We start from the raw sequence: 26,788 nt of genomic DNA, 5'->3' as shown, positions 1-26,788 counted from the left end.
GGATCCTGATTAGTGGTGAGGACTAAGGGGGGGAAAACCAGACCAACACTGCCTTTGAAGCTTCCTTCTGACCCAGGCAACTGAAACTGGACTACACAGATGATGTGGCTTAGTGTGCTCTGAAGAGAGGATGACCAATCTGGTTTTTATTATGGGAAGTGCTTATTTTACTTATTACAGAAGGCTTTTCTCTCCCTTATAATTTAGTTCATCCATGCTGATTACAAAAACAAACACATCAAAGACTGATTTGTGAGACATCATTAAACTTGTTTAATTGTATGGATGAATTACAATATAGGTTGTTTTTTTAGCATAAAGCAAGCATCGCACGTTTTTATTGATAACAAAGGATGATATGTGGCCAAGTGAAACACAGTAATAGAAGAATCTAGAATAGTAAGTGGGATTACTGGAAGTCTCCCTAAGCAACCAGACAACCCAACCCTGTTTAATAGATAAGAAACCGGACACTGCAGAGCTAGTAAGCTCCTCTCTACAAAGGTTAAGGGCACTGACTACGTGCCAGGCACTTGCTTGGTGCTGGAGATATTAAGGTCAACAGAACATGGTACCCGTATTAAAGGGGCTCTTAGCCAGGATAGTGAAGGGCAGTTTCCAACAATCAGGAAATCCTCACACAGCGTAATGAGTATCGTGAGCAAGGCATGCCAAGCTGCAAGGTACAATGGATTCAGGCATGGGAGCAGCTCACAGAGGTCACAGATGAGCTGACCTGGGAAACATGGGTGGAGGTCACATAGACACAGGTGTAGTGTGACAGAGTTCCAGGAAAGCCAGGCAAGGCCTACTAGTGCATCTAGTGCATCTAATACTTAAAGGAGTTGGAGTAGAAGAACATTCTAGTACTGATTTGGGGGCCTCCCACTTCAGTCCTGTTTTAGAAGCCTGTCTCCCCCACTAGAAAATCCTTGAAAGTTCATCACACTAACCAATACTCTTACACAGAAAGCAACACACACTGGGCTTTCATTTCATCTCATATGCAAATACTAGGATTATCCAAGTCTCCCGTTTAAAGTTTGCCTTTTCCCTTCAGAGGAATCACTATTTTGTATTACAAACTTCTGCTTCCTTGTGGAATATCTACATCCATTGAGCCAAGCCATAGAATTCAAGTCTAGAAGGAATCGTAAAGGGTCATTTCATAGTAGCCAATGGCAGGGGTGGGGTCAGTGCGAACTGCAGCTACCCTGATGTGGGCAAATGAGGGACTTTCTTTGAATGGAGAGACTTGAACAAATCCGTCTACATTTTATTATTACCTTCAATTCTTAATGGCAATAATTAAATATTCATCCCTGCAGAGGCAGACTCCTCATGCTGACCCCTTCCCCATGCCTTCCTACTCCACTGACTACACATCCGCACATAGAAATGACAGCCCCAAACGGGCATCACACATGTGCAGAGTGTTGCGGCTAGGCAGTTGAGAATGCCACAATCTCTCCACTCGGCTTCCTTCTAAAAATAGAGCTGAGCAGCCAGAGTCAGATGCATGAGGACGTCCACATCAGGGGCTATCTTCTCCAAATGTATTTTTCTTTCCAGCGGAGAGTTGCATCCAAACAAGTCTCTACTCCGTTTCCAGACACCATCACTAAGAGCCGAGGTTGCCGCTTCTGCCCCTGCGCGCTCACCAGGAGCAGCCCTCACTCATCTCTTCTGCCTGTGCCGTCTGGCATGTGCTTGGTGGGGTGAACACAGAGGAGTTCTTAATACCCAGCTGCACATCAAAAAACCGGGTGGACAGGACCACGGTGTAATTTCTGATGAAGGTCTCCTGGACTGGATAACAATCCTTGGCTGTGTAAACACCGATCCAGGTTTCATCTAAAGAGAAAGAAAGTGGACCTTTTCAGAGAGAAGACAGGCAAAACTTCTGGCTTTATTTTGTTGTTGTTGTTGTTGTTTGGTGTGTGTGTGTGTGTGTGTGTGTGTGTGTATGGTAAAAGACAACTGGCATAAAATGCACTGCTTAACTTTGTTCAAGGATGTATTTTGGAAGCATTCACATTACAACGATCGTCATAATTTATTTTGCAACTTTCCCAAACTGAAAATACTTATCTGTTCAGTGGTTTCCCATCTTTCCAATACCTTGCAAGCATCATGCAACTGTCTGATAGATCTGGGTGCTTCACACACAGCATACTGATCATTTGTGATTGGCTTGTTTCCCTTAACATAATGACCTCAAGGTTTATTCATGTTACTACATATGCCAGAATTTCCTTCCTTCCAAAGGATGAAAACTGTTCTACTGCAGTATCATGTTTTATTTAATCTACTTCTCTGCTGATGGCGTCTGAGCTGTTTCCAATGGCTTGGTGTTAGGAGCGAAGCCACTATAAATAGGGCTGTACAAATAACTAGGTGAGTTTGTGGCGTCATTCTTTTGAGTATATACTCAGAGGTGGATGCTCTGGACCATATGGAAATTTTGTGTTTAGCGTTTCCAATTGTTTTTGTATCAAAACAGGCTTTTTTGCCTTTAGAATAATGAAAGAGGCTTGGACATTACAACTTTAGGACATGATGTTGGGGAAGGGAATGTTGGCACCTACTGGAAAGAACTCTTTTCAGGCCATAGTCCTCACAGAAATCATGAAAAGTCTCTATATAGCAAAGGGTGAGTCTATAAGATCCAAAGTGACAGATATGCAAGTGGCACCAGAAGATAGAGGTATTTCAAAAGCCCATAAAGAAGAGGTTACACACAGTTGCAAACTACGCAAGGGGGCTTACATGGGCTTAAAAATGCCTCTAAACACATGACTTTCCCTAACAACTACCTTCCTTAAGGGACTGAGAAAACGGTATTCCCCAGCATAGCCCCGAGATGCAATGCAGACATCCTTCCTCCTTACAGGATCTGGCGGTCTTTCTGTCGGACCACTCCTGGACTGTGATCTGCTCCTGCGGGCCCCCGATGGAGTACTGATCTTCAAAGGTAGAATTCTGAGGAATGTCGAGAGGGTCCCAGGGTTCCGTCAAGGGGATCTTTGCACATTGTTTGGTGGCTTGTTCAATCTGAAACATCACTTTGTCCTTATAGAGCAAAATGTATTCAAATAATCTGAAATGTGAAGTAAAAGAAAACAGGTAAGGAGTTTTATGTCTTCCATGTCTTCCAAAGGCCTTTTATTAAAAACTATTATATAAATTACTTTAAAATGTTTGCAGATCGTTTGTCCTTTATAAACATTACTTACACCAAACCACCCAACTATGGAAAAGTGAAAACTTAGAAGTTAAACTTGACTGTTCATGATGTGTGAACTACTGTATACTAGACCCCAGGCTTAGGCTCCCAACATGAGGAGGGCTGCTCCACACCTCATCTGTGGTGACTTGTTGAGTAGGACAAAGGAGGACGTCACTTTTGCTGGGTTCCTGCAGCATTAAATCAAGGAGTTACAGAGATACCCTAAAAGACAGAACTCACTGTAGACAGACAGAACATCTGCATCCAGTACCTGGATAAGCAGCATAAGTGATTTGGTCTCTCGGTGGAAGGGAACCTGGGGCAGCAAGGACAAAGCTTAGGGACTCTCTGGAGTAAATGACTTAAAACAAGCATACTAGCCAGGGGCCCACCCCTGTAATCCAGCACTCAGGGATAACACAGATGTCTCCATGAGCAATTAGCCATCATTGAGGGGGCACTTTGTGATGCTAGGAATAGGTTGATATACAACGTTGGTTTTCATTTTAATGGCCCATAAGGTGCTTTTAAATAATATATTGTGCAGCTTGCAAGTATATGAGAAAGGGGGGCAGGCAGGCAGGCAGACAGACAGACAGACAGACAGACACAGACAGACACAGACAGACAGACAGAGACAGACAGACAGACAGACAGACAGACAGACAGAGACAGAACTCATGCTCCTATAGAGGTCAGAGGACAACTTGGTGGAGTTGCTTCTCTCTTCCACCATAAAAATTCCAGCGAGAAAAAGCAAGTGAACAGGCTTGGTGGCAAATGTCTTTATCTATTATGGTATCTTGGCAGCCCTGTCCCAGCAATTTTAGATAAGAAATAATTTCCTGAATCAGTGATTGCATTAGAGGTTGGTGTAATAAGACTATTGGCAGAAGAGATGACACGAGTGTGGGCTGCCTAATCTTCGCATCGTCACACTGCTCTCCAGGCTCTGCACACTAAGTGGATAAGCACTGCCTCCTGTGTAGTCACTGCGAGTTCCTTCCAGCCAGGGTCTGCTCACACAGTCCCACCGATCTCTGAATGCTTGGTGACTTTCTGAGATCGAGCAAGTGTTCCAGGCTCACCGAGGATACTTCTGGTCAGACTTGTTGAGAAACAACAGAGAAACCAGCGACGGGCGATAGATGTCATAGCTTGGAAAGACTCTTAGCAATCAGAGCCTCTTATGTTCCCAAAATCATAAAGTCATATTGTTATTTCCAGCTGAAATTTAATATTGTAGGTTCTCTTCATTTTTTTAATATTTACCTACCTCTTCAACTAAAACAAAAAATCATGTTTCCAAAATTATTATCAAGGCGATGTACTAGCTTTATACTGTAATCAAAACTGTTATGAAATAAGAACGTGGAATACAGTTAGGATTTCATCATTGGATTTAAATCCTCATACTGGAGTTTGTTGGGGTTTGGAATCAATACTGTGCAAAAATGTTCACACGAAATAAGCGGACTCATTGTGCAGTTACACTTCTGGATTAATCACCATCAACTTTGCTTGTTTCAGTTTGCCCTAAGTTTAGAAATTCTACACTTTTCTCCTGTGGTCTAATTCTATCATTTAAACTCGGCAAAACGTCATGTTTGGAAACTGAAAATGCTCTGGAGAAGCACACCCTGGGAACCCTCTCTCCTTCCCTAATCTCTCCCTTTCTTCCCCACATCTTTTATGGGTGACACTTTTCATCACCTTCCATCTTACTTTGTTACCATTTTCTACATGGACAAAACCACCACTATGAATAACTTTGTTCTCTGCTGTTTGGCAGATGCAGCATCATCTGAAACAGAACAGCCGGGTTAAAAGGTAAGAGTATCAGTGGTCCTTTTAAACGTTACCAGATTTCTCTCCATTGACTGTGCTCTTTTGTACTTTTACCAGCAACAAATGAGTGCCTGCTTTACAGACATGTCAACAGAGGATGCTGCCAAACTTGTATCTGTGCCCATCTGATAAACAGCTTAGGGAATAAGAATCCCAAGGCTATGTTTTAGACATTTAAAAGAATGTATAATATCCTTAGAAGCTTGTGCAGCGCACAGTCTAGGAGGTCACAGGCACAGTCCTGTGACATCACACGACAGAAGCCACTAGGAGGTCACAGGCACAGTCCTGTGACATCACACGACAGAAGCCAGGCTCCTCACCTTCCCAGGTGCTGCTCTTCTGATGAGTGGGATGGTTTTCATTCCTGCAGGGGCAGCTGAACACAGGGTCACCTGTCAAAATAACATTTCCCTTTGTTTTCCTCTGGAAAACAACTATCTGCTATCAAGTTTGGGAGCTTTTTTTTTTTTTTTAATCTCCTGTATTTTGCTTTTCTTTAATTAATCCACCTTCTATGTCTTAGTTACAGATGTTCTTGTCTATACTTTTACAATGAAAAGAATTTTTTACAATTTAAATAAGATTTATTTTCTTGCTTCTGATTTTTTTTCATTCCTAAAAACTATCCATGACCTTGTGTTTATAAAGACATGACTCCATGTTCTGTGTCTGTTTTCTCTTATGTTCATAACTTTAAACCAATTTGAAGTTTATTTTTGTACATGGTCTAATTCTAAAAAACTAATTTTATTGTGTTACAGTTGTTCCAAGAGCACTGTTGAACACTCCATATTTCCACGGTGATGTGAGATCGAATCCTAGCCATGTCCTCAATCTCCATCTGTACCTGGATCTACTTCAGGACTCTTCTATCCTGCTGGGTTACACGTCTGTTCACCAGAACCCCATTTATCTAGAAATTCGCACAGCATGCATATTGTTTTCCTCTTTGTTAGAGTTTTACTAGGTGTTTGGGGTCTAACAATTTCCCAAATAAAGTTTAGAATTAACTGTTTAGCTCAAATAAATTAACTCTAAGCTGGTAATTTTATCTTGCTTGAGTTAAATGTATATATTACTGTCAAAAGAATATCCTTACCATGTAAAGGCATCCTATCCTTCCAAATATGTATTCCCACTTTTGATTTTTATAAGTTAGTAGCAATAAATTTTTGCTAATGAGTTTCTCACATTTCTTGCAACTCCTTTTTATCTTTTGTTGCTAGAATAAATGGTACCCTCTCTCGCTCCTTAAGTTTATGCAGGTCATTGTTTATATATATGAAGAGCACAGGTTTTTATTGTTAATTTTATGTTGAGGGTTGGTGTGGTGCTATGCATTCAAATGATAATTACTGACCCCCAAGATCTGGCTGCCACCCAGCTGAGAACATTCTCCTGCAAACCTGTCTTTGTTGTGTAAACCTTGCTCTACTTTAATTTTCTAAATATATATTTTATTAATTTATTTATGTTACATCTCAATTGTTATCCCATCCCTTGTATCCTCCCATTCCTCCCTCCCATTTTTCTCCTACTCCCTTCCTCCTATGACTGTGACTGAGGGGGACGTCCTCCCCTCTATATGATCATAGGGTATCAAGTCTCCTCTTTGTAGCCTGCTATCCTTCCTTTGAGTGCCACCAGGCCTCTCCATCCACAGAACGTGGTCAAATATGGGGCACCAGAGTTCGTGTGAAAGTCAGTCCCCACTCTCCACTCAACTGTGGAGAATGTCCTGTTCATTGGCTAGATCTGGGTAGGTGTTCGAAGTTTACTTCCTGTATTGTCCTTGGCTGGTGCCATAGTTTGAGCAGGACCCCTGGTCCCAGATCCGTCCATCATAATGAGTGAGTTAACCCAGAAGCAGAAAGAGTCAAATGGTATATACTCACTTATATCTGGACACTAGCCCAAGGGGCATGTCCCATGAAAGTCTTCACTTATCAGGAAAGACAGAGAGCAAGACTTCCTATTGGGACTCTAGGTGAGAGAAGTAAGGGAGAATGGGGAAATAGAAGGATCCAGAGGGTCCTAGAAACCTACAAGAAGCTCTACTTTAATTTAAAGTTGATGGGTTAATAAAAAGTCTGAAGCCTGTGACTGGGCAGAAGAGAGGTAGGCGGAGCTGAGGTTCCAGGCCTGGGGGTGGACAAGAACCAGGAAGCCAGAGAAGGAGCAGAAGATGGAGAAAGAGGAGGTGGCCCAATGGAGCAGGTCCAGCCCAGGAAAGACAGCTTACTGCAAGTAACATAGGTTGTGTAGCTGAAAGATAGTTGAGTAGCTCAGAGGGCTGATATCTGCCCAGCTCCAGTGCTTCAAGCGTGTAAGATAAAGTGTAATCTCTCTGTGTCAATTATTTTCGAAGCTCACAGGGTTAAAGAAAACTGTTGCTTTATTAATTAATATCTTACAATTTTATACTCAGCCACCCTCCTAAATTCTCTTATTGCTTGAATTCAGTTTTGATTCTTATTTTTCAAAGCTGGCTACATCCGTTTCCTTGAGAAAGATGCCTCTTCACTTCCCTTGGTTAACTCTCATCTTTTAAGCACGTTCTCTGGCTATACTGGCTATAAAACTGACATCATTAACAGAGTAAAAGTGATGGCTTGATGGGTGTCCTTTCTTCTCCTTAGCAGAGTGGGAGAAAGACTACAGTCTCAATAGTAAAATACATGGCTTTCATTTGTCATGGTAAGAAAGTGGTGTCATTTCCTACAAACTACTTCCTGTCAATCGTGTTTATCAGGTTTGATCAATTTCCTTACCATCAGCCTAAGAATATCTTCAAGTGCACCTTGCTTTGGTTATGTTGAGATTTACAAAAAAACAAAACAAAACAAAACAAAAAAACACTATTCTTTCATCCCTCTGATAAATGTCTCCTGGTGGTGCTTTATTTTTAAATGTACTATTGAACTCTATTTGCTACTTAGGAATTTTCAATCAACAGCTATACAATATTCATAAGGGAGATGACAATTCTTTTCACAGATTCCCATTTATTGTGTGTGTGTGTGTGTGTGTGTGTGTGTGTGTGTTGAGCTGCTTCTTAATTCTCTGTCATTTAAATGATCTCCACTGTTTTGTTGATATTAATGATGCTAACTACACATTGGAGGTGATGGATATATATATAATCTTGTACTAAATACCCTCTAATGGAAATGTACAGGGATTGCTGGAGTATAGAAAAGTCCCCTTTTATGAGTGATTACTGCTTCCCCCAAGTAGGTCCTAGAGTGTTTAACTGGATGTGCAGGCTTACACATATCTCTGTACCTGATTGTGTTATAGAAGGTTGCACTACTATGAGGAAGAAGAAAACCCACTAATGTTTTACTTTAGTGTAAAGCTTATGGGCAAAGTGAAAGGCCTTGGAGAAAGCTTAGGTCATGCAGCAGAGACCCGCCGCTTACTAGCCCTGGTTGTCTGGTTCCATTTTTACTCTCCCCATTTCTAATACCTAAGAGTAAATTTCAGGGTGCTTTAAGGAAGATAATGGAAACAATGGATATTAAGTTGTTGTACAACTGTGAGCCATTTGTGTATACTGTCGCTAGCTAATCTCCCGTGAAGAAACCATTCCTCTAACATGTACAGGTAAATAACTTACAATGTAGCAAGGACGGGTTAATTGATGCAGGTGGGACAGAGAGATGGAGTGGCGACCTGACTGCTATGGTGATCACCTTCATGAGAGGTACCATGGGCACCTCTGCTCCTTCCCCTCAAAAGGGAAGCAGAGGCAATCACCCTCACGTGCCTTTTGGACGAGGAGTATAGTTCGCTCTGGCCTTGACGACCTTAGGGAAAAGCTATAGAGGTTTCTCTCAGAGAACGAGAGAAGAAGGCCTGTCCATTTCCACTGTATGTACTTCTCATCTTCAAATTCAGCGGGATAAAGAAATGAAGCTTGCATGTAAATGCGCCACCTGGAAACTCCGAGACAATGTTCTAGAAAGGGCATAGCAGCAGACAGAGGGAAAACCAGGGGTTTGCATAGACTTTTGCATGAAACTTACAAACATGTGTCACAAATACATCCCAAAGTTTCTGAGCCGCAAATGTCTCCTAGTGTCAGCCTTTCTGACTCCTGCTCAGCAACACAAATGGGGCAGTTTAAACCCCGTATCCCACACACTGTACCGTGATCCTTATGAAAGTCATAGGAGGGTCTTCCCTTGCAGAATGAGCAAGGCCTGAGCACGTGTCTAATCTTAGAATCTAAACTAGTGAAGTCTAGCCCCGGAGTTAGTTAAAGTTAGCTAACTTGCTACTGCTTGAATAGTTAAGGTGAAATTATTTTCTGGCTTGAATTGGGGTACTCAGGAGGAAAGGAAAAGGCCAGAGGCGGAATCAACAGTCTGGCAAATTCAGATGACTGTCACTAGCACTTGTATTTTTAAAAACCATAATAAAATATGCATTTTAGACTATATCTCAGCAGTGAATCGAAGTCGGCTCACCTAGCAGCCTATTCCCACTCGCTAATGTATGCCCCATCCCTGTCGCCACAAGCAGTGATCTCTCATCCACTCATAAACATGTGGCCGTCTCAGACACACTAAATCACAGACAAGGGAGTGCACAAACATTATATTTTGATTACAAAAGGACTTTGGCTTTTATGGAAGATATTGGCCAAATCTTGGATTTGTTAAACATGCGATATAATAGATTAGTAATCTTCCAACTCTCATGAGAGTCTGAGCTACAGCCGCTTGCATTCTGGCATACATGAAGTGTGAGTTACACCCTACAGTAATTACGAGACACAAAAAAAGAAAAACACTTGGAAAATTCACTGTGGACTTTCTGCCGATCACATAGAACTAAAAGAAAATTAGATTACTCAAGAATGCAGTCTGAGGTAAAGTTAGATCAAAGTGTAACTTATGTGTCTATGTAAGAAGCCATAGGTAACAGACCTTCATGCTTGGATACTAGTTCAAAGGGAAAAATGCTCAAGAAATCCAAGTGCTTTCTCTTCCAAAAATACAGCTTGATGGATACTGGCCACATGTAAGAATATCCTTTCATCTGCTGGGAGACGCAGCAGCTTTTCCTCGAGGCAATAGTTCAAGCTAGTTACAGACACTCAGAGGAATGGCCTTCTTTCTGAGGATCCCACATTGCCATGAAGTATGGAGTTTGCTACAGTTATGGCACAGGGGGCAGGACGGAGGGTGAGTTCGGCTGGGCTTGCAGTCAGCCCTGAACGTTTCAGTGGGTAAGTGTCTTTTCTAATCAGACTGGAGTACAAACTCACTCTCTCTCTCTCTCTCTCTCTCTCTCTCTCTCTCTCTCTCTCTCTCTCTCTCTCACACACACACACACACACACACACACACTTTCAGAGAACAATTAGTGAAACGCCTTTTAAAAAGAAAGTCAAGCCAAAAACCGCAATGGTGTTAGTGTAAGCCAACCCAGAGAAGAGAGAGAGGACATAAGAGAAGATGGTGATGATAATCATGATGTTGATGGTGAGGAGGAGGAGGAGGGAGAGGGGAAGGAAGAGGGGGAGGGGGAGGAGGAGATGGGGAGAGGGGGAAGGAAGAGGAGTAGGACTCACAAGGTACTATCTTACTATCCAAAGAACAGGAAGGAAACAAGATCAAACCTCTAGAAACAGCAGAGAGAGACTCGGGGCGGAGCAGCTGCTCAAAGGTAGAGCAGTTGCTAGCGTACGAAAGTCCTTCGGTTCGATCCAGAAAACTGCAAACTTTCAATTGAAACAAGAAATGAATTTAAAATACTTTACAGTGTTAGACATAACCTGGAGACATCAAATTCAAGAATAGTAGAAAAGACTTCAAAATGTGGGCAGAGAAAGCATGTTAAAACTAAACCCAGGGCTGAAGAGACAGCTAAGTTGGTGAAAGGCTTGCTGTGTGAGACTAAAGACCTCGGTTCAAATCCCGGCACCTGCCCTAAAAAGCTGAGCCCAGTAGAGTGCTTATATTCCCGGTGCTGGAGAACAGAGACAGGAAGACCCCTAAAACTTTCTGGTTAGGCAGTCTAGGCATATTGGAGAGATCCGCGTACAATGAGGTGGGGGGGGGGCAAGGGGGAAGGGAGGGAGAATAAAGGGAGGGAGGGAGCGAATGAGAGAGAAAGTGAGAGGGGAGGGGAGAGATTGAAAAAGAAACACAATGCTAACCGCTAGCCTCTACCTACGTCCACCTGTGTGCATACATGTCCACACACAGCACACAGCACAACACTAAAATTAGCACTTCACATCTGGAGCTCTGAATGTCTTTAAAACATTTAAACAAAGAGACAATTTGAATTTTATGAACCTATAACCACCAGTGAACAACATTGATAATCTCTGACATAATTAAACAACCACAGCACTCTCTATGGGATGAGTAACTGTAAATTCCTTAGCTGACAGAAACATGAATCAAAGCGGAATCCAGACCAAGGAGAAAGTGGGCACGGAAGACATTTTAGCGAACAACAGATGAGTAACATGTTTCATGCCTCTCGCTGATAGAAGATCACGTGACCAAGCTTCTTTGATGGCTGTGAGCATGCACACTCTACAAACGTCCTTCGGTGCTGCACCAAGTGAAGGAGTTGGCCTTTCAGAAGCTGGATTCAGGGTGGTGAAAGAGGGAAAGTGAGAAACAATCAAAGCACTTCAAATGCCTTTCAATGCGCTAAGTGGGACTTAAATAAATGCCCACCTTGTTCAATGGGAACCCCTCTAATGTTAGAAAAGCCCTGAAGTTCTTTTTTTCAACTTCTTAAGGAGAGTTAAGATCCATAACAATGGATTCTCTGGGGCCCCAAGAGTCCACAAGCCAGACCTGGAGCCGGCAGAACCACTAGGCATAATCAGAGTGCGCGGCACAGTGGACAGATAGGCAGCGTGGTTCTGAAATGAAGACCTCTGAGCTGAGCCAAGCACCCAACAGGGCACCTCCGTGGATATTAAGGCTGAGGCGGGTTCTTCTTTCAGAATTCTTTGCTCCCAAGGATGTGTGTCTGGACCATTCCTGGTCCACTGTGCTCTTTCTTCTGAAACGGAACTTCCATCCTCCCACGCTGGACTCCAGGCTCCCACCAGGCTCCTCTGGCCGACTTTTGCTGGAGACTCTGGTCGGTCTAGTGAAGAGCAGCTTCTCCCTCACAAGGCACGTGTGTCTTCCTCCATGTGAACTCATCATTCACCAGCACCCTATCGAGGCAGTCCAGGTGGGAAGACACGAGATTGCAGGAGACCCAAGAGGTGTCTCATCGGGAGACAAAGTAAATGATTCAGCAGCTGGGGAGTGCAAGCAGTTCACTCTCCACAGCCCTCCTTGCAAGCATTTGCAAGCTCAGGGACATTATTAATAGAAGTATGCATCACCGTCCATCCAAACTCCCTCCAGGATAGTGAAGGCAATCTGTTACATGAACCACCAAGTTGGCCATGTTTTAGCAATAGATTAAAATACTTTCTTGATAAGATCAATCAGTGAATCAACCGTTCAATAAAATGGCCAATGTCCCTGTTACACTAGCAGCCTTCCAGAGCCAATGGTGGGTTACAACCTCACTCATCCCAGACAGAACACACCACATCACACCAATGCGACAACACCCAGGTGTGCCATTCTGACCATCTTGCTCTTGTTTATAGCACCACAAACAATTACACTTAGTTAGACTCTGCATAATGTGGAGACTTGGAAACTCATATTTTGTGGGTTGGGATATCTATGCAGAATAACCTTTCTGAAGGCCAATTTCATTATGTTGAAAACTCTAAAAATGGACAAGCCAGTTCTTATTATTTTCTTATCTAGAAACTTATCAAAATAAGTCAAAATATTTAATATACATTGCATGAAAATATAAGCATACATATTTTATTGTCCATTATCCTAGCTTAAAAAAAGAATAAGGAAATGTGGTAGTATCCTTATAAGGGATTGTCTGAGTAAATTATATTATGCTTTTACTAGTGCTTGATTATCATGTAATAGCATAAGAGCCACAAATAACGACTTTTTAAATTTAAAAACTGCATTGTATATTTCCATTTTAGTGTTTTGTAACAGGGCTAGGAATTAAATACATGTAACACAGGCTTTCTAATTTGAGCTAAACCTTAGCCCTATATTTTCACTTAAAAAATGTAAATGCATGAGTAGAAAAACCTGGGAAGCATTGTGTCAGGGCTATGGATTCTGGCTGAAGGAATATGAGTGGACGATCTTCATTTTATCTGCTTTAACCATCTACATTTTCTGTCAAAGGACATATACAATACCAATGATACAAAAGCCATAAAACAATACATATCATGTATTTATTATCACATTTGCCCTTGACACATAGTTATTAAAACTTACTCTCTTCTCAGAACTCCTTAGTGCAGGGGACCTAACAGTACACCAGTACCAAACGCGTATCCTCTCACATCAGAGAAGAGAGAGCTGTCATGAAGGCTAGGCTAGCTAACTGATGAGACCATGATGGACCTTCACAGTAGCCCGAGGAAGGGAGCGTGGGCTGTGATGGAGAGGCTCTCGTCGGGAGGACTGTGCTGGTCGTGCTGGTCGCTACAGAAGCCCCTGGGAGGGCATGATTGACTGAATTCTGAAATGAGGAGGAGCCAGGAGCTCAAAGTTAACAGAATTGGACTAGTTGGCTTGGTGTGGTGAGCTTGCACATCTGAAAAGCAGCCAACCATGACCCATTGTCCACTACAGCATGCATCCTGTGTGGACTGTAAAAATCTCCTCAAATGTTCGGGTGGCATAGTAGTACATGTTCTCCATGAGAAATTCTGGACAGTTTTCACTGTTCTCTCATTGTGTGTTTTAAATATCCTTTTATCATGAGCACATAGATTCACTATCACTCATTTCCTTACTGACTGGTTCAAATGGTTTTAGTCAGGTTCTGCCCTAAGATACTGGAGAGAGAACAAAACCATGCAGAAATTCCTGATGTCACAACCTTTAGGTGAGGCAAGGTTGATGACAGAACAACAAAAAGTAATAAACTATACATTAAGTAATGACAAATGCCTTGAGGGTGAAGGCACTGGTGTGGGCATTTGAGGATGCTGAGAGGGAAGACGGACATTCAAGAATGGAGTAGCTCTGGAAGGAAAAGACTTTCTAGGTAAGTGGAAATGACCAACACAAGTTCCAAACAGATTGACGTGTGAGGCCACGGGAGGGCAATGAAGGCCAAGAGATCAGATATGGAGAGGCCAGGGAATAAACTCCACACTGGTGAGTAAGGACATGGAATCTAAGGCAGGTGGAATTGCATGGCACAGCATTTATCTGAACACAATCACACATTATCATGCGTAAAAAGAGAGGAAAGGATGCCAGAACAGAAGTATGGGTGTAACAGGAGGATACGACAAAAATCCAGGAAAGTGACAGCGATGGTTGAGAGAGGAAAAATAGAGAAGGTGTGGTCAGATACTGGTATCTTTTGAAGGCAGAATCAGTTGGATTTATAACCTGCCCCTTTGCCGAGGAGGCAAGAGCGAAGAGAAGGGTGACTACATGGGTTTATGCTGACTGATCAGAGCTGCTGTACCTAAGATAAAGAAGAGGAGTTAAGTTTACTTATGGGTTTGTTTGGTTGGTTTGGGTTTGGTTTTGGTTAGTTTGATTACATGCAGAGGAAACATTCATTTTTGGGCATGCTGCATTCGTAACGACCACAGGTTCCAAAGGAAAACCAGGCAAAGAGATCTGTGAATGCAGCGGTCAGCAGAGATCTCAAAACAGGAACTAAACATGTGAGTGACCCTCATGAAGAGGTGGCATTAAGGCTATGACTTACATGACATTACCAAGACAAAAGGATGGAACACCCAGTCCTGGACCTTCCCATCACTAACGGTGAGGACAGCAAGAAGAGCGAAGCCGACTAAGGAGACTAAGGAGATGAAGAAGGCAGAGTCTGGGGAGGTGGGTGAGTTGGTAATGTGCTCACCCTGCAAGCATGAGGTTGGAGCCCTGGCATCCATATAAAAGCTGGCCATGGTGGCACACACCTGTAATCCCAGCTCCTGAGGAGGCAGAGACAGGAGACTCACTGACAGCTAGTCAAGGGAATCCGTGAGCTCCAGTAAGGGATTGAAGAGGACAACCAACACTGACCACTGATTTCCACAGCCATACACACTCACACAAAATAAATAAACACATGGATATTATGATAGTAAGAAACCTTAGGAAGCCGGTGTGTTGAAAGGCAAGTAGAAGAGGCACATCTAGGTGGAAGGTACTGAGTAGAAGAGTTGGTGATGAAAGATGACCTGAGAGGAGTTGAAGTTCTTGGTCCTGCCCAGAGCATCCTCCATGGAGCTAGCTGTGCCACAGTCTGGACATGTTTGAGAGAGTCTAGTAGGACCGAGATTGTACTTAGTGTGCGATACACTTTAAACAGAGGGGAAATGAGGTTTCAACTTTTATTCAAGAGGCTCTTTTTCATTAGAGATGGGTAAAACAAAAATTTATGAAGGGAGAAATGAGACGTTTTTACTGGAATTGGGAAATATAAGACTATCACATTTTTTCCAGGAAAAATAAACCACTAATTGGTGGCATATTTTCAGATCTTTGGGCACACAGCCCTTGACCACCTTCCTTAAGGTCAGAATTATGAAGAAACAGCTCAAGGTTATTGAAAAGAAGATGTTTCCAGAAGAGAATGGTGACCACCTCTGACTTCCATTGATAAGTTTTTCTTGATTTTCCTTGGCTTTGCTTGACTATTTTATTCCTTTTATTCAATGCCCATTTCTATTTCTCCATCTTTAAACTCCAAGATCTCTATACCCTCTTGAAGCAGACTTCAGTTATTTCAAGAAAGTCTCTTTTTAAAGAACACGTAAGCATTTCAAATCAACATAGTTTATTTTGTGGGGCTCAAGATGCCAAAAGCAGTGCATTTTCCTGAGTTAACAAAACAAAACACCATTTCTAACCATCTGAGATGAAGAAAGGGAAAGTAGGTCAAGAAGGGGGTCATGCTCAAGCCTTACAGTCATGGTTTCTTACAATGAAAGTCTAAGCCATGCAGAACACGGGTCATGCCAGTCTGCCTGCCTGAGACTTACAAACACTCTCCGCAGGCTTGCAATGACACCAGGTTGATAAATTCAAGAGAAAACAAGTATGTAGGAAAACGTAACTTTGCTTTCCCCTTCCTCTGCTTGAACAATATAGATTAACACCATTAAAGACGCCCCAAAAAGAGTAAGGTTGCTCTGGGGAACTGAGCCTTACCAGGGGGAGGCAGGAAACACAAGGGGAAGGAACCCCCTAGCTGGACTATGATCTTCAGTGTGTCCGAGGGATGGGTTTTTACTCATTTATTGTGTGAAAAGGGAGCTACAAACCTGACATGGCCTTGAGGAGAATGAACCATGCTGTGCTGAACTGGAATGGAAAGGACCCATTGACAGACCTCCACAGACAAGGACTGGGAGTTCAAAGGCAAAGATTTAAATGTGAGCACATCCATGGATGAGTGGATGAGAATGTGCATGTGCACATGTGTGCCTGTGCATGCATGTGTGTGTGTATGTGTGTGTCTGTGTGTATGTCTGTGTGTATGTATGTGTATGTGCGTGCCTGTGTGTGTATGTGTGTGTAGGTGTGTGCCTCTGTGTGTATGTGTATGTGTGTGTATGTGCACATGCATGTGTGTATGTGCATGAGCATGTGTGTGTGTATGTGCACGTCCATGTGTGTATGTGTGTGTATGTGCATGTGTGTGTGTGTGTGTTAAGACCCTTTGTTTTCTTCCACTGAACAAGCCTGGGACCACCGCCACCTGAGAGCGATGAGCACAGCTGGACTATAGATTTGGACTTCCAAGTGTTTTTTTTCCAGTATCAGTAACCAGGGCTTCTTGGGAAAAGTTTACTCCAGGGGAAAGACAGATGATTGCGGAATATCTTACTGTGCCTCAAAAGAATAAGAAACGTTCAAAAAAAAATCAAAGCCAATTGGAAGAGGCTCCTCTGGCACACTGAGAAAGCAAGTCAAACAGGGAATACAAAGAGATCCCTGAGTCTGTATTGAAACAAATAAATAAGTTTAGAACTTGATGAGGAGTTGGGATGAATAAGATGTAAGAAAATCTTCCCACAAAATTACTTATTAACTATTAAAGCAAACAGGTCACTTCATGATGATGCAGTATGACAGTGATGTTATGTGCCTAGAGTGACCACACAGGTGCAACACAGGGTTAGTTCTGAGACACCTCATGCTGAATAACTTAAATGTAAAAGGGAAGCAACAACGGAACACCGAACAAAACACCAGGACAGTCATCTTTAAAAGAACCAGCTGACAGAACGACCTTGGAAATTGTGACCTTGGGATTTGTTCTTGACAGAAACAGATCAGAGACCCAGTACCCAAATGCCATGCTCAAAATTAAACTCTATTCTTTTGATGTAGAAAAGCACACAAAGGTTTTACCAACAAAACCTGGCGATACCTGGGTTCCAGAGGGCAAACTAGAGCCAGTGCTGACTTTTCTGACTCATGGTTGGGTTGAAAGTACGGAGAATATCCTTGCTCGCAGTAAATGCACACTGGAGATTCGAAAGATCATGAGTGTACCCTGCTGCCAATAAACTCTGTAGTGTTTTATGGATTAAAAGAAAAAGCTCTTTGTACCGTAAATGTAAGTAGGAGATAATTTCAAAATAAAGTAAGAAACTGTTCGGGAAAGAATCATGATCTTCACTCTCAAACACAGAAGACCTGATCCTGAAGGAATTTTCCCATAAATGATTCCTGATAATGGAGTGACAGGGAAGAGACGTGGCTTTAGGGTCAAGGGACTGAATGGCCACTTTTCCTTTTTATCATGAGGACAAGCTTAAGTAAAAAGGAGGAGAGAAAGAAACTTAAATTTACACAAGAGAACAGGGTGAGAAAATCCTTAGAATCTATGCCACGCTTGCCACACTGTGGTAGAAGCAATCAGCTTGATTTAACAGAAGCACCAATATGCTTTCACGATATTGTCGATCCTAAATCTCCTAAACAGAAACTAGGCATCGCTGGGACGAGATGATTGTCACTGTACGGCTGTCTGACATCACCTCCCATCATTCCCAAAACACACAGGTAGCTTCATTAACAGCAGGGAAGACACATGCTATTCTGTTCTCGGCAATGACCAAGACATATTCACATCTTTAATGAGAATCCATGCGCCACTCCATCTGGGACACCCTTCTCATCACTCATAAATAAAAATTTCTGATAGAACATGTAATATCAATCTCCGAGTAGCCTATTAAACTATTATCTCCACGCATGTTCATTCAGTGACCTCTGCCCTCTGCGTGTGTGTAGCATCATTAATCCAAAACCACTGTCCGTAGGCAGCAGTGTGCTCCTGGTCTACTCCCCACACATAAAGATCACCATATTAACTGAGTCACAAAAATAATCAGCCTGCTTTTCCTGCAGCCTTCCCAATATAATCCCCATGAGGTTAATCCCAAAATCAGAGGAGACAGTTGGAACCAGAAAACAAAATAGTATCAGTTACTAATACTCCCCATTCCTGATTCGGGCATGTCTTATCTGCAGCTCATAAACTATTTTAATCTTTTCCATCGTCTAAGGGAACAGAGATCCTGGAAAATGCTGGTCATTCGCTGGTAACTGCGGATGGGATTTTCCATCACTGTCTGGATGGGTAAGGAGCTCTTAAGAAGTTGATCCAATTCTACCCTTATATCTCAACTCACTAGTAAATACAAAGAGACAAGCATCCATATTTTTTAAAATAACATCTGGTTGCTTGGCCATACTGCTGTTATTTGAAACTGTTTCAATTTTGTAGCAACAAATCTACATTTAATGAATGTAAAATGCATTTATGCACTAAACACTCTTTTCTGCACCTGATTTAGGGCAAGGAACAGGCCTGTGAAAAAGAACCCAGTCAAAAACTTGGAAATAAGTAGATTGCAACTGCCTTCTACAAGCCATCCTGTGAAGCCATCACATGATGGTGTGAAAACAGAGAAATGGTGATGCCACATGAGGACAAGAAACCTTGGCCAGTAAGACTGGGGCATGGCTTATAAGTATAGTGTACATGTCTGAAACCCACACTAGTTACTTAGTAAATTACAGATTAAAGAGACTTCCTGATGCAGGACTGAACGGTGCCAACCTGTGTCCTGTTCAGTGTGGGAGGAGTCCAGACCAGTAGAAGGGCAGTAGGGAGTACCGAGACGGCATTACAACCGTGTACATAAATGCATTGTTTTGCCTCCAGCTTCACTTGTATCTCTGTTGGGACTCTATTGTTGTGTGGTGCAACATCATGACCAAAATAATTTATTTCAGCTTGTAGTTCATCAACCAGAGAAGTCAGGGTGGGAACTCAGAGCAGGAACTCAGAAGCAAGAAGTGGAGAGGAGGCCATGGATTGAGTGTTGCTTATTGGCTGTCTTCCTCATGGCCTGCTCAGAACACATTCTTGTACCACCTAGGACCACCTGCCCAGGCTGGCACAGCCCCCAGTAGGCTGGGCCCTCCTCGGTGAATCATTAAATCAAGAGAATGTCCCACAATTTGGTGAGGGGCATTTGATCAACTGAGGTTCCCTCTTCTAAAACGACCTCAGCTTGTGTCAAGTTGAGAAAACCCAGCCCATACAATTGACCCTCGACAACTTGCCACACAAACACATCACTACTCAACTATAACTCTTCCTTTCTTATTGTCCCCAAGATGTCATGTTATTATTAATATCATAATAGAAAACATTCCACATTTTAAAAGTCTCACAGGTTTCAAAAGTTTACACAGCTTAGAAGTTCAGTTTCTTTAAAATATTTTTCTTTCTTTTTAAAAATTTTTTTTATTAATTTAGTCTTGTTACATCTCAATAGTTATCCCATCCCTTGTATCCTCCCATTCTTCACTCCCTCCCATTTTCCCCTTATTCCCCTCCCCTATGACTGTGCCTGAGGGGGACCTCCTCCCCCTGTATAGGCTCATAGGGTATCAAGTCTCTTCTCGGTAACCTGCTGTCCTTCCTCTGAGTGCCACCAGGTCTCCCCCTCCTGGGGACATGGTCAAATCTGAGGCACCAGAGTACATGAGAAAGTCATATCCCACTCTCCACTCAAGTGTGGAGACTGTTCTGACCATTGGCTAGATCTGGGTAGGGGTTTAAAGTTTACCGCCTGTATTGTCCTTGGCTGGTGCCTTAGTTTGAGCGGGACCCCTGGGCCCAAATCTGCCTATCATAATGTTCTACTTGTAGGTTTCTAGAACCCTCTTGATCCTTCTATTTTGCTCTTCTCCCATGCTTCTCTCATCCAGAGTCTCAATGGGATGTAAAAACTCAAAGTTCCAAGCCTCCCTAATACCTGTTGTGTCTCTAAAATCCCAAAGTCTCTGTAAAATTCCAAACTCTCTTAACTGGGTGTCTGTAAAAGAAAGTTACTTGTTTCTTATTTCAGAAAGGAGAAGCCAGGGCACAGTTACAACCAGATTACAGCAAAACCAAAGTCCAACAGTGTAAAGGCTGCCTGCGTGTGGGACATCTGAGACTCACTTTTGATTTTCATGACTTCCTAGGTTCCTCCACGGGCTCCTTCTCTCAACCCCTGCCGTTGGCAGCACACACAGCCTGTCTCACAGGCCCAGGCTACTGGTACTACACAGTTGCCACTACTATTGGCAGCCACCCATGGTGCTGGCTTCTATAAAACATTGCTGCAAGTAGACTCTTTGCACCTTCACCAACATCTCTTCATGGACTCTGACCCGGCCAACTTTTTCTCCATGATCTCTTTAATCCTGGAGCTTCCACTGTAACTGGGGCAAACCTTCACCAGTGCCCTTTCCTGGCCTGTCACAGTGCCAAGCCGTAGCTTCTTTCCATGATACCCTCATGCCTTCACAACCAGCACAACATGAGAAACACACATATTATTACCAAGTTAGGCGGACAGCATAAGGCACAACCTCGGCCCCCACTGGAACACTGCTTCTGTGTGTTGAACCCAAGGGAACACTTTTGAAGAAATTTTGCCTCTGTGATGTCAAATTCTAGTCCTTTTGAAAGCTGCTATTACCAACTGTTTAGGATAAGTAAGAGATGTATATTAGCAACCAGACAGTCAAACTTGTGGTCTTGTCAGATATTAGTTTGGTTAATTACAAAAATATATTTTCTAGATTGACAGACTAAAAATAGATGAAAAAATATATATAGAGAGATGGTCTTCAACAGCCTCAGAGATCTGCAGAATATGGCATTCAAAGATTAAATTAACTTAAGGCTTTTTTTTTTTACATGAGACAGGTCTACTCCTGGCAGCACCCCTGTTCTACTTCAAAGAGCATCAAAGGTTTCATATGTGACAAACTAGCCTCTGGGTGAGAAAATGTCCTTGTGTCAATTATAGACAGAATACTGTTCAAAACTGGACAAACTGGATGCAGCAAAGTCGACTGCCAATCTTTGCAAGGACAAAGTAGGCAAGTCCTTTATAAACCTGCTTCACAGAAAAGTTTTTCAAATATTCTGGGCCAGAAGGCTGAAGATAATGCTCCAACACTATACAAAAATTTGAGGGACTGTCCAGGCAGCTAAATATCTCTTTCATTTCTATATTTTTGGAAGCTGCTTACCTGCACTTCTTACATATTTAGGTAGTATTTATTTCTTCTTAAGTCTCTGAAGGGGTTGAAGACTATGTAGTTATAGTCTCATAGTTAAATTTAATTTGTTTAGGATGATAGAAATTGACATATAGTAAAGTACTTTATCCAAAGATGCCAAATATACAAATTTAAGTCTTACTTAATAATTTTCATAATTGTCATTTACATATAGCTTGTTATTGTAAGAGAAAGAGCCTTTTATTACACTAAAAGGGTGAGATGTAAGTATAAGGTTATTGTGTAATTCAAATGCTGAGCACCCAATGGCTTTTCTAGCACAAAGTTCAAACGCCATTACAATTCTCCCAAAAACATGGTCAGGTGTATCTCACCAATATTGTACTCCTAGTATAAATTTATATCTTAATATTTCTATTGATGTGATAAAACAGCATTAACAAAAGCAACTTGGGGCGGGGGGGGGGGGGAGAAGGGTTGTTTTCTCTTACATTTCCATATCACAGTCCCTCATCAAAGTCAGAGGAGGGACTCAAGGAAGGGCCTGGAAGCGGGAACTGAAGCAGTGGACGTGGAGGGACACTGTTTATTGGCTTTTGCTCCCCATGGGTTTCTCAACCTGACTTACCCAAGACCACTGCCCAGTGGTGGCGCTGCCTACAGTGAGCTAGGCCCCTCCCACAGCAACAATCAATCAAGAAAATGGACCACAGGTCAATCTAGTAGGGGAATTTTCTCAATCGAATTTTCCTCTTCCCAAATGATATTGTTGAGAGAATATCTTGTGTATTGTATTGAGGCAATATCTGTCAAGCATTCCGATGGCCAATAGCTTAAGCAGGAAGTAGGCAGTGGGGTATCCATTAGGCAGAAAGGATTCTGGGAGAGAGCCAGATGCAGGAGATTCTCCTGGCAAGATGTGAGGAGCACAGACACATGGTACCTGAGCACTGGTGGGCAGTCACGTGGCAAAATGTAGATTAGCATAATGGGTTATTTTAAGTTATGAGCTAGTCAGAGAAGAACCTAGATATGTGGCTTTGTAAATACTTAACATATCTCATGAATCATTTTTTTTTTCAGGAGCATGGGGCATGAAGCCAGGAGGAAAAACCGCAACCCCAACAGATATTAGCTTGTTTCAAATCGACAACAAACAAACAAAAAACTAACCCACACAATCTGATAATTGCTAAATATTATTCTGATGAAACATTTATTTGTGGTGGAAAACCCAATGTTGTGCATAAAACTGAACCTAGGACAGTCACCAGGCCTTTGGGCACTTGCTCCAACTCTTTGCTCATAATCTCCCTATCATAATTTGTCTCCTGACAGTTTTGAATAGAAGAAGAGAATGAGCTATCTATCTCTGTGGAATTGAGGCTACTGGTCTCCATGCCAGATATAAAACTTTTTGAAATACAGTTTTGCATTTGAGTCTGTGTACTGAGTCAGTCCCCAGAGGGAGAATACTTGTGTGCGCTGCTCCATCAAGTGTCTGAGTTCAGAGGGGCTGCCAGTGAGTCTCTAGCAAATAAGAAACTAAATTCACCAAGATGATGATGGCGGGTGGTTAGGGAGCTACCTGTGGCCCCTCACTACACACCTTCTCAGTAATATGAGATGAGACACTGTAGTGTATGCTTTATGTAGTTTAGCTTATAGAATCTTCACCGTCTTCTAATAAATTAGTTGCTATAGGTATTCGTATTTGTAAAAACGAGGAAACTGAATCTCATAAAGCTATAGGAATTTGCAAAACCTCACTTTCAGAAACCAGATTCAGGCCTAGCATGAAGCCAGGAGGAAAAACCGCAACCCCAACAGATATTAGATTGTTTCAAATTGACAACAACAACCAAAAAAAAAAAAAAAAAAAAAAAAAAAAAAAACTAACCCACACAATCTGATAATTGTTAACTATTATTCTGATGAAACTTTTATTTATGGGGGAAAACCCAGTGTTGTGCATTAAAAAAATGACAGTCAAATTTCTTAAACAGTTAAAAAACATTCGTTGGATACGAATGAACCATTGGTCTTCTCCTGGTCACACTGCTTAGCATCAGCAGTGACCTCTGGTCCTCCCAGCCCACAGGAAGAACATGTACTCACTGACAGGGAATTGTGGCAATGCCATCATAAACACACCTACAGGGCAGTGCCCCGCCTCACTCGGAGTGGAGAGAGCAGTGCGTGCTCCATGCCACCAGCGCAGTTAGCACGAGGGGCCAACGTTGGCAACTTTCTGCTCTCTCCCCCGCCCCCTTCTCACCAGGCTACTTCTGATCACTCACATATCACTATTCCTTTAACACTCCCTAGTGTAGCCACCTGCACACTTTTCTCTACAGCTGAAGTCATTATAGTAACTCTTGAGTGTTTGAACCCACACCCACTCCATATTGCTCTAGTTTTTGTAAACCTCTTGAGGATAAAATCTCAGTCACGCGCCCAGGGATCTTGATGCCAGCTCATGACGACATTCCACTGTTCAAATTTGTTCAGCATGACCTTTCACCACACTCTGTGCCTTCATTCCTCATAGTGACTGAGTCTCAGAACATACGTGGGCCTACTTTGTAAGCTCTCAGATGACAACATACTAAGCCTGGAATACATATATACTTATGTACTTATGGCCCCCTGACAAAGTCTTCTCTGTATGTCACCCCTGGTGGATTCCCTTAGGTGTTCGGGGACCACTAATTTGTAATCCCTCATCTTAACACGCAGGGATAATTAATTTAGGAGACTCTGCCCTCAGAGTATTACCTTTCTGAAAATCAGAACCCACTCCAAGGATAATTGATACAGCATCTCCCATGAACAAAATATACCCTCCCAAATATTCTGGGTCTCTTACAATAACAAATATAAAAGTTATGCAAAGGAGTTTTGCATTGTTTAAAGAACAAAAACAAGAAAAATAGTATGCATGTGCTCAGTGCATGCAATGTAATTTCACATATTCTCTGTACATGGTTCGCTGAGTCCTCAAAAGCCTAATCCAAGAGTAAGGTTGGCCTCCTGCATTTGGTAATAGGTGGTCTTGCACTCTGTGCAGGTGGTTTGGAAAGTTCCGTCTTTTCCATACTTTATCCAAAAAGCCCAACACTTCAACGGCAGATGTTTCTAGGTGAAATGGTATCACCAGCTTTGCTTTGTGCTAGAAACAGATGTTTCCCATTAACCACCAAGCTTACTGCCCGCTGTAAGGAGCATGGGCCTTACTCCGTGGTCATTCATTACATCTCCTTAGGGCACAGATGCCTTGAAGAGAGGCCAGTGTGATTGCATGAACCACACTGGGAGACAGTGGAGGCCTCGAGGCAGGGAGCCAGGTGATGAGCTTAAATTAGAAACTAGGTCTCAACAGGGCCAGAAACAAGGTGACATTCTAGAAAAGTGTGTCTTCTGTCATCACAAAATGGAAAGGTAAACTGACTACCACTTGTTTGCTTGTGTGCCTGGATGTGTGTGTGTGCGTGTGTGTGTGTGTGTGTGTGTGTGTGTGTGCATGTGTGTGTTTGTGTGCTTTTGTGTGAGTGTGTATGTGTGATAGCATGTGTGTGTGTGTGTGTGTGTGTGTGTGTGTGTGTGATAGCATGGCCTCCCATTTGGCAATTGCTGTGGTCATTAAAAATAAGGAGGAAGTAATAAATTGACAAATGAGGAGGTTAAGTAAAAGGATTCAGGTGACAGTGGTTGCATCTAACTGGCGTCTTAAGATGGCAGTACATATGTTCTAATGTCAGCTCAGTTTTAAGGTAGCAGAACAACTATCAAATGTCAGTTTTAAGGTGTGCTCTAACGGGAGTTTTCACTAATTTATTTTAAAAAAAGAAGTAATCGTCAACGTGAAACAAAAATGATAATATTGTAACAGGGTAATGAGTTGTGAAAAACTTTTTTAAAAAAAATCATTTCACCAAACCTTTTACAGTGTTGTACGATGAGCCACATGGTTGCAGAAAGGATAGAACCTACCACACTAAGTTGTCCTCTGGCTTCCATGATGGGCATGCGTATGCGACACACACACACACACACACACACACACACACACTCTCTCTCTCTCTCTCTCTCTCTCTCTCTCTCTCTCTCTCTCTCAATTTTTTACATTGTAAACAAAATTTTTAGAGAACATTGTTTGTGTACCTTGTAGGTGACTTTTAGAAAAAACAAACAAACAAAACACGCCCTAGGCAACATGGGGCTCCAGGTGCCAGGAGCCTGACTCAGCAAGTGAAGAATTAGAGCTAACTTGGACTTGGGGGTCTGGCTTTTCCATCCCGTCCTGTCCTTGGTGATACCTTTCTTTGCCTGCCTCTGCCTCACTATGCAAACCATGCCGCCCCCCACCCCCATTGCCCCTATAAAGTTCTTGAGGTTGGGGAGGAGCCGGGAGCAGCTGGAGGTCTCTCGCTGGGGTGCCAAGCCATGGTGATGCCCTGGCCTCCGTTAAGCCCTTCCATGCCGCCTACCTCTTGCAGGGGATCAGTGCCTTCCTCTCGTCCAGCACCCGCACGCGCTGGTTGAGCCCGTCATAGGACAGCAGGGCGCGGTTGTTGTGCCCGCTGCTCTGCTGGTACAGAACCTGGCGTCCCTCCCATTGCTGGGGCGCCTGGCAAGGCTGCGGGGTCCCCGGGGAGCCCGCCGTCCCCAGGCCGCACAGGCCGCACAGCGCCCACACCCAGAGACCGCCCAGCAGCCTGGCGCCCCGAAGCCCCCGGACCACGCGGCGGGCAGCGTGCGCGGGCATGGTGACGGCCAACCCGGGGTCAGCGGAGCCCAGGAGGGAGCCGAAGCCAGGGCCGGCGTGGGCGGGCCGCGCGTTCTCTGTGCGCTGGCGGAAAGTGTGCTCCCGGGCGGCTCAGGCGAGCTGGCCTCTCGCCTCCTTCCGTTCCAGAGGCTCCGAGCTCGAGCTCGGGGCTCAAGACACCGGCCTGGGAAATCGCCCCGAGCTCCGTCTGCCCTGGCGGCTGCCTACTAAAGCTTGTTTTTACTGCTCTCTGCTGCCAACAGGAAACGCAGCGGC

The 26,788-nt window shown here is 43.1% G+C and overlaps 1 protein-coding gene across 1 annotated transcript; it reads right to left on the bottom strand.

Moving 5' to 3' along the window:
• Positions 1-128: 128 nt before the first annotated feature.
• Positions 129-26,765, bottom strand: EPDR1 (ependymin related 1). The gene is made up of 3 exons (XM_084796457.1): positions 26,235-26,765; positions 2,892-3,100; positions 129-1,854 (listed from the first exon to the last, which is right to left on the bottom strand). Exons 1-3 carry the CDS (start codon positions 26,510-26,512, stop codon positions 1,658-1,660), a joined length of 684 nt encoding a protein of 227 aa, XP_084652583.1. The 5' UTR covers positions 26,513-26,765; the 3' UTR covers positions 129-1,657.
• Positions 26,766-26,788: the final 23 nt, after the last annotated feature.

This window comes from Acomys minous (assembly GCF_964271855.1).
Source record: "Acomys minous genome assembly, chromosome: 9".
In the NCBI taxonomy this organism is placed as follows: domain Eukaryota; kingdom Metazoa; phylum Chordata; class Mammalia; order Rodentia; family Muridae; genus Acomys; species Acomys minous.
Note: the sequence above shows the minus strand (reverse complement) of the source record. Positions and strands in the feature narration are given on the sequence as shown.